Below are 13,078 nucleotides of genomic sequence, written 5' to 3' on the forward strand. Positions count from 1 at the left end.
TGAGATCACAGCTGGAGTACAGTGTCCAGTTCTGGGCACTGCACTTCAAGAAGAATGTGGATAAGCTTGAAAGGGTACAGAGAAGGGCCACCCGGGGCCTAGAGGATAGGCTCCAGGAAATGGGTTTGTTCAGCCTTAATAAGAGAAGACTGAGAGGTGACTTGATAGCCACCTACAAGTATGGTCAGGGGTGAACACCAAGATCTAGGGGAGCAACTCTTCAGAAAGGCATCCCTTGGGAGGACAAGGTCTAATGGGCACAAGCTAGTTGAGGAAAAATTTAGGCTGGATATAAGGAAAAACTTCTTTTCTATAAGGGTATCTAGAATCTAGAACTCACTCCCAGTGGAGGTGGTGCAGTCACCATCCCTGAAGGTGTTCAAGAAAAGGCTAAACAAGCGCCTCATTCAGCTCATTTGAGCCCAACTACCTCCTGCCCATGGCAGGGGACCGGCCTTGATGATCTTACAGGTCCCTTCTGGTCCTACTATTCTGTGATTCTATATGAAGCTGAAAAGTGAAGCACGGAAAGAACATTATACCCAGTGCTGATTACTGTTTACTTGCAATATTTTCTAGTGATTTACCTAAACTCCTGGGCTAGGGACAGCAGTTACACATAAGCCGGTTTACGTGATCAGAAACTGATTTAAACCTGTAACAGCACAGAAGTTCAGTGCACATAAACCAGTTTCAGAATGACTGAAACTAGTTTAAGATAAGTCCGATACTACATTCAACCAGGTTCAACTGATTTGGGGCAAACCGGTTTATGAAACTTTTGTGCCAGGCCCCTTCCTGGTTCAAGTTAAATCACAGTCCCTCAGCATCCCAGCAAGTTTTCCAGCCCTGGGCTGGGATGTGCCATCTGCTCCAGCAGAGAAGGGTTGGGAGAGGGGGCAAACCCCGGTTGGGGTCTGGGGCCAGAGAGAGGGGGTTAAAGTACCCTTCCTCCCAAGTACAGAGCTGCCCTGCCCTGCTAAAAACTTACTGCTGGCTATGACTGTGGACTACAAATCGCAGAGGAACATGGAAGCAGGAAGAGGAAGTGATGAGCAACCCTGAAGAGTCCTGCTGCTGTGATTATGATTGCAAATCCCAGAGACCTCAGGGGCAGCAGGAAGAAGCAGCAAACACACAGCCCATAATGGCTATGTGCCAGAGAGCCGTGCTGTAGTGCCCCCTGGTGCCTGGCCTGAGTCACTGCAGGTATGTGGCTGCATTTCCTGACTCAAAAGCGAATGTCTGTCCAGTTGTTTCTCAGCTTAATCTCTGCAGTTTAGACTAAACTGCAAAGACTAAACTGAGTCAGGCCTGGGCTTTTTGATTGTCTGTACTTAGCCCCAGGGTGTCCAAAGCCCATTTGTTAAGAACCTGTGAATGACTGACCAGCTGAAAGGTAGGATTTGCCCAGCCCCCCCCCCCCCCCAAATTATTCTCATTTCCGAAGTCAGAGACTAATTTCCCAAAATATTTTTCATGTTTCCATCATGCATTAAAAACAGAATCCCAGCACACAACTGAAGAGCAAGTATCTGTCACCTTAAACATCCTATGCTTTTCTTCCCCCTCTTCCAGAATATATAGGGCCAGGTTTTCATTTACACGAATATACTTTCATCAAAAATGGCTTTAGGGTGGGTGTGAATTATCATCACCACTATTATTAGTATCAGTACAGATTAATTTTCAGTATCTGTCAATTATATTTGTAATAATGTATTTTACCAAAAATGTTATATACTGAAAAATTCAACTGATTTTTTCCTCAGTTTGAATTTTTGTTAAAGATTCCTTTGTTTTTTTTAAATTAAACTAAAATGAATTCTATTCCTAGGTTTTGGTCTGAACATACTTTGTTTTTAGTTTTTGTTTTCCTCCTTCCTTTGTTTTCTTCCCAGTTTCCCCATTTTTATTCTTCAGAAGGGGAGGAAGGGGTGACAATGGAAAAAATAGTTTTCAATTTTTCATCAAAAACAGAAATATTTCATTTTAATAGAAAATTTCCATAATCTATATATTTCAGCTGGAAAAGCCATTTGCAATTGAAAAAAAAAAAGTAAGGAGAAAAAAAAAAAATCAAGCAGTTCTAGTATATCTATATAAATTTAGCTGCAGCTATGGCTATCTATAGTTGTATGTTGTATATGTAAAACAGGAGAGTTTTCAAAGAAATGACTCAGATATCAATAATAGGAATAATAAGCAACATTTCCATAATTACATATTTCTATTTAAGTATACAAAAAGGACGCTATTATTCTAGTGGCCTTTGAAAATATATGGAAAAGTCAATTAATACAGCAGCTAATCTGCAAATTGCCCCGAAGCACAATTCTAGCCACAGAATTACCTTTCCTCAGCTCCTACTAAACCTTCTGCACCTAAAAACCTAGACACATGCACAAATGTTCACACACAAAGTTAAGTAATCCTTTCACACACTATTCATTCCATCCAGGAAGAGCACACACCAACTGCAGATGCTTCCTCAGCCTGACAAAGGGTATTTAAACCTGAAAGCTTGCTAAGCAGAAGTTTTCCAACTATTTGAATTGGTCCAATAAAAGATATCAGATTTACCCAAAAAACCTTGTCCACACACATACACACACACACACACTTTTATTAACTGTTTGCAAAATCAAGGCTTTCTTTGCCTTACTCCTTTTCTTCACTGAGATCAATAGCAAAATCCCAATTGACTTCCAACAGAAATAGGAGAAGGATTTTATCCTAAATTTATCCCTACGTCTTTCTCCCTAAACCCAGCAAATACTGAATTAGTTTTAAAGTGTTTCCTTAAAAATTAAGCAATGAACCCCTATATCAACACTGAGCACTTACAATTTCAAAGCTCTGCACAAGTATTAATTAGTGTTAATGACTTGTATTACCTAAAAAGATAAAAGCAACCCCTGTGGGTTACAATATCTAATTCCTATTTTAAATGATAGATGAAAAGCATCTTTTAAAGGGGTTATTTACTTCACATTCCCTTTCTGTCTTTTTCTATCATAGATTTTGGAAACTGTTGGGCATGTCTTATGGCATTTCTCCTTTTAAATCATAGACAAGGATTGGTAGTGCTTTTGTCCCAAAAGAAGGTGTCAGTGATTTTATTTCTGAAATGTGTTGTTTTTTATATTGAATAGTACTGTGTTAATGTGAGCTCCCAAGCATTGTTTGGGGAGGAGATGTGGATCCACTGCCTGCTCTTTATGGGAAACAGCAACGGCTTGCTTGGTTTTTTTCTGGGTTGCCATTGCCAAGGCAATGCTTAATGGATTAAGTCTTGTGAAATAAATTCTGTAAATAGAATGTGGGCTGAGATCATTTAAACTCATTTCCCCTGTGTCCCCTTTACAGTCCTGGAAGCTGTCAAATACCGGCTGCCGGCAAGCAAACTTTTCATCCAGTGTTAGTCTTGAGTCTCACTAGATGCATAAAACAGCTTGTTTTTCACATACTTTCTGTGATGGTATTACAAAATTACAAAAAACCCCTTCTTAATTCCATGCACTGCCATAAACTGGATACAGTTAATCCTGCAACACCCCTGAAGATTATTCTGTTTGTCCATCATTAGAACATTAAAGACTTATGTTTCTGGAAGCATTGCATTTGAGTCTGAAGGATTTTAAAGAAAGAAACTGTGATAAATATGGGTTTATAGACAAACAATAACATTTTAAGGAAAGCAATATCATTTCAAATGCTGTCAGTATATATAACATAAGGCAAGTTCCTTGTCTCAAAGAGTTTTGTCTTAGGAGTTTATCATTTCATTTAGATGAATGCCTGACATGGACAGCATGTCAAAATGAAGACAGAAGGCAAAACCCTCATAGGAAGGCTGTGTTGTAAAGGAGTGGGGGCGAACTGTTTCCATCAGAGAAGGAGTGAGCCCAGGAATGGGGAAGAGATGGACATAGATTATCAAGAGAATGGGCAGCAGATGACCAGAAGGAGAGACTCTCCCTTTCTCCTTCAAAAATGAATCAGCTTAAGGTTTTCAGTATTAATGCAATCCGTGAATCCACATAGCTTTTTCCAGAGCAATAAATCATTTAGGAGGTTTTTAGCAGTTCCTCCAATTTTGACATATTTTGATTTCAGTCATCCATGGACTCCTCTCTTTCCATGCTGAGTGTCACAGTGGAAGCCTTCTTACGCAGTCCAGAGGGGGTACAGCAGGACGTTAACATGAGCGGGAAGTGAAACAAAGCTGTATATCCACACCATGGGAAGAAGTTGTCACTACGATGCTGTCAGTGGCTGGATTAAGAAAAGTCATACATCTCCAGGGACACTACCACCAAGAAAAATAGGAACCATGGCAGGTAAACTGCCAAAGATGGGCAGCTGGACATCACAGGCTGCCTCATCTTTATACCCTATTGCCTTACAATAAAACTGCTAGTCCTGACACTTAACCTTCAGGATATGGTGCTTCTGGAAAGGACCACTTAACATGGTAGATCATTTGGGGGTATTTTCAATTGCCTGCCATTACAGGCCGTAATAACCCATTTCTATGATTAAACATGCAATAGCCTATGAACAATTACTTCTCTACAGAGTTCAGTACTTAGTACCATGAACAGGCCCAGCTGATATTAACAGAAGACAAAATGACTACTCAAGAAAATAAAATTATTCAAGTGTTTATCACCTTGAGATGCATGGAAGAAAGTCACTGGCTTTATGAAGCTCTATGGAAATAATTATGGTTTATACTTGTCACTGTGTTAACACTACAGGATAATTCAGCCACATGAGGGCTAGCTGTAAACTAGCTAGCTAGGGTACCTGTTGCAGTCTGGCTGTGGCAACATCGAACTCAGCAAAATTCCCCTGAGAAGCTGGGTAAGTACTTGGTCAGTTCATCTGCCCATGCTGCTGGGACCTGGCCACTACTAAAACCCAACCTTAAAGCTAGATCAAATAGGTCTACACTACACTGCAGTTGCAGTGCAGTGTCTACAGTATAGACACACCAACACTTAAGCCCCCTAACAATTCTGCAGTGCCTTCCATCCATAGATCCCCACGTTTTTAAAAAAATATTAATAAATAAAGTGCAGGTACAACCAAAAACTCAGAGAAGCCCAGTATGTGGAAATGTCACCCTTCTGATGGCCTCAATAATATTTGGGAGTGTGAACTTGTATTAGCTAGTTTTTACAAAAAGGCAGCTTACAAATCTTGTGGTTTGACTGTTAGCCAACATAGTCTGTTCATCCTGTCTACAATACATTTCTCGCACAGAAGAGTATTTTTAACAACTAGTGAACTCATCCCTTCTGAAAATGAAAGTTCACAGTTAATTCTGCTATATGTGGGAAAGCAGCAATTTGAAATAGGTTAACTGCCCAAGATTTTTTTTTCTTAAAGTAAGCAACATTACAAGTGTTAAAAAAGAGTTAGTGTTAATGGTGTTGATCCTTTTGATTGTATAACCTAAGTGTAAAAGTTTAACAAGAGAAAACATCAGACTTATCCTAGTTACTGTATGTAATCCATGATAAGACTCCTCTTTACTGAAGGAGTTAAAGTTTTGTAATAAACTGGGCATGCTACAAGCTGGATTTCATGACACCCAATCTGCTATAATGCAACAAATCAGTGTAACATAACAAACAGCAGACGTATTCTGTGGCACAGCCTCCCCATAAACTTCAATCTTTTGGAAAAAAATCTTGATTTATTATATAGCTTTTGGACAGTTGTGAAATAAAATTTGCCAAAGATCGGAATAATCAACTCTTTCACCCAAGCAGTTTTTTATGAAAGAATAAAGCACAGAATGGGTCTGAGCAAAATAAATAAAAATTCCACACTTTTAACCAACAGAACCTTTTGCGTCATTCAAAAATATTTGCAGACATCAACAATCTTTTATTATCTAAAAAGCACTCTAGCTTTCAGAGAGGGGGCTTTTTTCTTAATTCTTCTGTTATTTGTGGCCTTTTCACTCTCCCGCCTGTGCCACTAACTGATCTTGTGTTTGTCAAAGCAGTATGTTGCTAATTCCCTATACCCCCCTGAAAACATCTCTGTTTTCCTAATCTATTATCTGTGAGTTGTAAAAATGGCAGTATATAAAATTCACAAACGGCATTTGTAATAGGATTAATTGTAATAAATGTTTCCATCTATTGAAAGGGTTACTTAGTACTTTTGGAAAACTAGCTGCTTAAATGCAGAAAAGCTAGTTGCTTTTCCCTATTTTGAACCCAGGGAAAAGAGCTGCAAACAGAAACATACATTAGCCATTCATAATAAATATACTAGCCTCATTCAGAGCAAGTAAAGGCATTACTGTTGCATCCTCTCAAGAGCCCTGCTGTTCCACTTGCCCGTGTAATTAGCACACAATGCAGGCAGACTTTCCTGGCAAAAGGTGTTGTGTACTTTGAACAAAATGAAAGAGGAAAGATTATTAAAAAAAAAAAAAAAATAGTGTTGGGTGAACGGCTTCTTAGCTAAGCAGCACTTGCAGAAAGATGTTTCCAACATTTGCTTATTTATCAACACAGTTACTCCCCAATGTTTTGATTTGTATATCTGTGAAGAAAAGGGGGGGGCAGGAAGAGGGTTTTATTAAGCGAGTCTTTCAGTAAGACACCAGATGATGGATAGTCAAACACAGAGGCTCCTGTAAACAGAGAGAACCAAAAGGTATGAACTGACTCAGAATTGTGTCAACAGAGGTTGCAGACCCTGGGTTTATTTCAGCCTTCCTGTTTTTCGCAGATTTCTTTTCGTGCTGTACTTTTTTAGACACAGCTTCTTTTCAAGGCGCTCCGGTGGGGTGCAGGAAGATGCAAGATTTCACATGGTAAATGTGGGCACTGAGACTCGCATACACAGAATAGCCACAATAATAGTGGCAGAAGGTCACTTGCAATCAGTGGCTCACGTCTGCAAAAATTAAGCAGCATGCTTTTGCACGGGCGCCCTTTGCCATCAGAACCTAAGAAGCATGAACACAAATCCCACGCTCACAAATGCTTTATATGGTAGAACAGACTGTAGGCTGTTGAAGAGTATCCAAACCAGTAAATGGAAAACATTTATATACTGTATGCATGTATGTATGTATGTATGTATGTATGTATACGTGCATATGTACATATATACAACTAAATAAATAAATAGGATACACGCCAGCCACATCCCTCCCCACACCCATACAATTTAGGTATTTATTTACCACCTCAAGAGTCTGAACCTGCTATCCTTCACACATTTAAGCCTATTAATGTCAATGAGGATTTTCACCTTTGGTAACAGGCTGCCCCAGAGAATGCTACATCTTTTACAAAAATGCATTTGAAAGATGTGATAGCAAATACAAATAACACCCCCTCTTCCCCCAGCCCCTACATGGGATCTTCATTCTCAGGAACTTAATTAAAGAAGCAGCTTCACATCCTGCTTATGTACAGCCTTATGTACTTGGGTTGAGATGAAACTTTGTGCAGTCTCATTAAAGTTAGGTGATACACAACACAAGATGAATGAGGGCTGTAGACCCTGGACCTTAGACTTCCAGATTTCCATCTGTACCAAAAATACCTCAAACACATGATGTTTGCAGTGGAGCTACATCTGCCACCTGCCACCCAAGGGATTTTTTTTTTTTTGCGCGCATTTTGTTTCTGGCCTATTAATGAAAAGATGCAAAATAAATATCTAGGAAAGAACTGCCACAAATATATGTCAGAAATAACATGCATAAAATATTATTTCAGAAAAAAAAAAAACAACCTTGGGGCAGACTGAATTTTTAACCATCTTCCTTCATGGTTTATTGTGCATTTCTACACAGCAGGAGTCTTATTAGATGCATTTTCCCCTTTAGGAACCAAGGTTAATGGAACAGCAGAGATAATTCCTTGTGTAAATGATAATATATTAAGCTGACTTGCTTGCAGCAGGTTCAGTATCCTTAGATACAGTTCCAAGGTTTGCATGAACATAGAGTAGGTAAGTGCCCATGAACTGAAAGGCTCTACTTTCTCTTTTCTTTCTTTCTTTCTCCTTCCTCTTCCCTTTCCTTGCACATTTGTACATTTTTAGCTACCTTTTGCTATATAACAGAAAGTGAGGGAAAGGAAAATTCACTGGAAGAGACCATGAATGAGAGTTTCAAAACATTTCATGTATTTTCTCTGCATATTTGGAGCATAAATCATGCAATAACACCAGCAGTCAGACTCATGATTACCACCAAAGTCAGACAAATTATGGCACTTGCTATCTCCGTCATAACAATTTCTTGCCTTTCATTCATTTTCTGCCACTGTCTGGATTTAAAGACAGAGGAGAAAAGGAACTTAGCTAAAGTTAACCCCTTAGGGCAAGAACAGTAGCCATGGTTTCAGGCAGCAATTTAAGGGGATTTATACCTGCTAACTTTGCTCAGTAATGTAGCAGTTAAGAAAATGAGGAAACTTGACAGACATAAGTAGGGTAGCTTAAATGATATAGAAATAGCCATCGGAAACTCCATTTCCAAGCCTTCAATATTTGTTTCACATCAATAAAACACAATATTTTAAAGAAGAAAGTTTATGAGGCATCCATAAAAATGGGCAAAGACAATGTTGTAACATGTATGGCTACTCCTGACCCATTTGGCTTGGCTGTAAGGAACGTATACTATTGTGCGTATCACACCAGAATAAAATGAATATGAATGTCCAACCTTGCTAAAAGCATCTCTGATTTTACCAGATTTATTTTTTCTCTTTGACAACAAACATGCAATGGAGGGTGAAGCAGGAAAGACTTTTTTTCCACCATTGAGCCCTTTTTCCACCACTGAGCACCATGTTGGCCCCAGTACGGCCCAGACTGGACAACCATGCCAACATGACCATATTTAATGGAGACTTCTTAGATGAGTCCGTGTTAATACCTGCTTTTTTTCCTACGGTGCTTTTGAAAGAGAAAAGGACTCTTACCTATTGTTCTTCGGAGATCTTCACACTGGCTAATGTGAGGGAACTTCAAAATGTCCTTCCACTTCTTGCTCTTGCCTTTGCGCTTTCCTCCACCCCCTGCAGAAAAAGGAGAAGAGATGTCAGGATTCTATCCTTTTTCAGGGTCATAGCTGATCCAGACCTGGGCACCCTTCACTCATGCTGTGATCAGTCCAGTAATAGTCCCTATAAACAAATTTTAAAATATCACAGTCCTTGTAGATCACAAAAACTCGGCGGTACAGCAAAGTGTTTCACTGACATTTGACAGTGGTATTCACTGAGATAAGTCACAAAGGCAATGTTTCAACCAAGATCTGACTTACTGAAGTCTGGAGGTTCAGATTTGAGGATTATATGAGACCAATATTTTCAAGTTCAGATATGAGGGTGCTGGACTGAGCAGTTCTCATGGCATTTAAACGCAAACAGCCCATCACTACATGGAAAACAAAGCAACCTGTTTGCAAAGTTTCTACCTTTGAACTTCTCTAGTGGATTTGAATAACAATTTAACTTTGGGTCCAACTCATCTGGAACACAAGGGGTGGTTGCAGAAATCAAAATTCAACACCCCTTGTCTACACTTCAAATTACAGTACTTATATGAGACATACACTTAAAGTGGCAGTGCCTTGGGAATTGCATACATGGATCACTGTTAAGAGCATGGATCATATTTCTTTTTTAAAGAAAAGGAAAAGTAAGTTACTTCCACGGGCTACAGGAGATCTCACACTTTTGTAGATTTTGGTCTTTCTTCCCTTTCCTGATACTATTCCCCCCTCAGCTTTCTTGGACTGGGCTGTGATCCTACTCCCATCTCAGCTTTTTTGGACTGGACTGGACTGGACTGTTCTCATTGCAAAAGATTACGGATTGGTAGGAAGGGCATAATCTGAGGCCTATTATTGCTCCTAGGCACCACTTCAAGATGTCAATTCTAAGACAATAACTATCAATCTTTCATTAAAGGTTTTATTTTTAGTAAATAACAATTATGTTTCTATATCACTGTGTATAAAAACAGAGTTCCCAATGAGAGGAGGAGCCTGGACATGGGGGATCAGCATAGATTGCTACCTAGTGTTCCTCACACAGAGTTGCCAGCAGTTATTAAAACCCATCGCTTTATCTTTTGAACTCTGCCACTAAAGTCCCAGGAGTCAGAGCCCTAAAACCTCTGCTCTGACAGACTGGGTGGGCTACTAAGGGCCCCAAAGGGTACTCGGATAGAACTAGGGGCCTAGACAGAAGTTACATTTGTTGCACTGTCAATTCCTTGAAAGCGCTCTACAACTGTGCCCTGACATATAGGGCTGTGCGAAGCTTTGGTCCCCGATTTAGTTTGGTGGAGACTCGACCTAATTCGGTGGCCAAATCTCTGAATGCGAATTAAATTAGAGGACCTCAGAAAGATTCGGTGATTTAGACACAGCTTTAAATGGTTTTTCTACATGCCTCTAGGTACGAGGCGGCTCATGAATGCTGTGATGCTGGGGCGCATGGAGTGCCTCACAGAAGCATGGAGGGCTCCCCAGTGCGCTCAGCAGCAGACCCAGAAGTGGACCAGAAGCAATTCTGGTCCACTTCTGGGTCTGCCGGGCAGCGCGCAGAGGGGTTCCCCCACGCTGCCCCAGCCCAAAGACTGGTGCCTCTTGGGTCTGGGGTGGCACCTGGGGTCCCCTCAGGACTGATCACTGAGCCAGGGGGACACCGGGGGGGGGGGGGAGTGTGCTCCCCAGTGGACCCAGAAGTGGATCGGAAGTGCTTCCGGGTCACTTCCATGTTCACTCCCAAGCACGTGGGGGAAGCCCCCCCCCCATGCTCCTGTGGGATGCTCCATCCGCCCCAGCAGTGCAGCATTCATGAGTCGCACCTGGTACCTTGAGGTATGTAGAAAAAACTTTTAAAGCTGTATCTATGTCCAAATCACTGGTTCTCTGAATCAGCACTGACTCTTCAGATTCGGATCTGGCTGAATCGAATCAGGGACAGTGATCCGAATCAATTAATTGAATCACTGTCCCTGATTCAGGCTGAATCTGAATCCGATTCATATAGGGCCCATTTCACACACCCCTACTGACAAAGTGCATGGCTGCAGAGTGCTTCAAAAGTGCCCAATCATGTGACAAATTAACCCTCATTACATGAGAGTTCAAATGACAGTGCTCAGAAGCACAGCAACTTCATTAACTTGGCCCCCCACGCTGTTTGCACAGTGAGAGAGGGGAGAAGGGAGGGGGCTGGGGTTTGCTCAGCCTGCGCTGGGCAGGGGGACTGGAGTCCCCCTTGACTCAGCAGGAAGCCTCCAATCCACCCATCCCCTGTCCAGAACAGCCTGGGCAACCACATGTGCAGACAACACCAGAGCTTGGGGGGGCGGGGGGTGGCAGAGCTAGGGGAGAGAAGCTGAAGACATGCAACAGTGAATATCTGTTGGGTCAGGAGGGTCAGTGCAACTCATGATGCTTTCTGTGAAGCATCATGGGTTAGATTGGGGAGCTGCATGTCTGTCAGCATCCTAGGTTCCCAGGATACAAGTGTAGGCAACTCCCAAGCTCCTACCTCATAGCCCCTCCTCATACAAACGACTGTTACAGCAGTGCTCACCAACCAGGGCATCTCATAGATTCATAGATTGTAAGACTGGAAGGGAGCTTGGAAGATGTCCAGCCTCCTGCACCAAGCAGGAAAGACAACCGGGATCAGATGACCCCAGCAAGGTGCCTATCCAGTCTCCTCTTGAAGATTTCCAGGGTAGGCGATTGTACCACCTCTGGAGGGAATTTATTCCACAGTCTGGACACCATAGTTGTGAAGCGGTTTTTCCTAATGTTGAGCCTGACACAGTCTTCCAGAAGTTTATGACCGTTACTCCTAGTTTTCCCAAGGGTGCCCTGGTGAATAGTTGTTCACTGAGCCCCATCTTACGGCTACATCAGAGGCATACAAGTCCCCTCTCAGCCTTCTCTTTTTCAGTCCGAAGAGTCCCAGATCCTTCACTCTTTCCTCACGTGGCTTGCCCCACAAATCTCTGATCATACAAGTGGCCCTTCTCTGGACTCTCAAGCTTTACTATGTCCTTGTTAAAGTGCAATGCCCAGAACTAGACACAGGACTTCAGCTGTGGTCTCACCAATGCTGAGTAGAGTGAAAGAATCACTTCTTTGGTTTTGCTGGAGATGCATCGATTGATGCATGCCAGGGTATTGTTAGCCCTGATGGCTACAGTGCCAGACTGCTGGTTCACATTCATACTCTGGTCAGTTATTACCCCCAGGTCCCTTTCATGCGTAGTGCTGGTCAGGTTGGCATTGCCAAGCCTGTAGGTGTGCAGGGGACTGTTTGTCCCCAGGTGGAGCACTTCACATTTCTCAATGTTGAACTTCATCTGGTTCCAGTCCACCCAACTTGCAAGCCTGTCTAGGTCCACCTATATCTGCAGCCTATCTTCAAGCGTGACCACACTTCCCCATAACTTGGTGTCATCTGCGTACTTGGCCAGTGAGCTCTTCACCCTCAATCCAAATCATTGATGAAGATGTTTAATAGCACTGGACCCCTGTGGGACACCACTTCCTGCCAAGATGACAGAGATTGATTCAAACAGGCCCCACAGTCAGTCTCCTACCCACCTGACTGTCTCGCAGTTAAGCCCACAGTCTTTCAATTTTCTTGTGAGGACATTGTGGGATACCAGATCGAAAGCTTTTTGGAAGCTGAGGTATATAATGTCAACCTCCTTCCTCTTATGCAGGTGGCGAGTCACCCGATCGTAAAAGGAGATGAGGTTGGTAAGATAAGACCTGCCTGTGACAAAGCCATGCTGGCTGTCGTTCAGAAGCCTACCTTCTGCAAGCCTATCACACATAGACTCCTTAGTTCATTTTTCCAGGATTTTCCCTGGGATAGAAATTAGGCTAATTAGCCTACAGTTACTTGGGTCCTCCCTCCTCCCTTTCTTGAAGATGGGCACAACACTGGCCCTCTTACAGTATTCGGGGACCTCCCCAGAGCACCATGCGATCCACTGGTAGATCTTAGAGCCTCCTGGAGTCGATCCGAGGCTGGGGTAGGGG

The 13,078-nt window shown here is 42.1% G+C and overlaps 1 protein-coding gene across 2 annotated transcripts in view; it reads right to left on the reverse strand.

Annotated features, from left to right (window-relative positions):
- GRK5 (G protein-coupled receptor kinase 5) overlaps window positions 1–13,078 on the reverse strand; it is a 250,610-nt gene that overhangs the window by 141,532 nt on the left and 96,000 nt on the right. For both annotated transcript variants that reach the window (XM_019485911.2, XM_019485912.2), the window contains exon 2: window positions 8,976–9,071. In XM_019485911.2, coding sequence (XP_019341456.1) covers window positions 8,976–9,071 — 96 coding nt within the window. The remainder of the gene's footprint in view (window positions 1–8,975; window positions 9,072–13,078) is intronic.

Source organism: Alligator mississippiensis, chromosome 6 (genome assembly GCF_030867095.1).
Source record: "Alligator mississippiensis isolate rAllMis1 chromosome 6, rAllMis1, whole genome shotgun sequence".
Taxonomy (NCBI): Eukaryota; Metazoa; Chordata; order Crocodylia; family Alligatoridae; genus Alligator; species Alligator mississippiensis.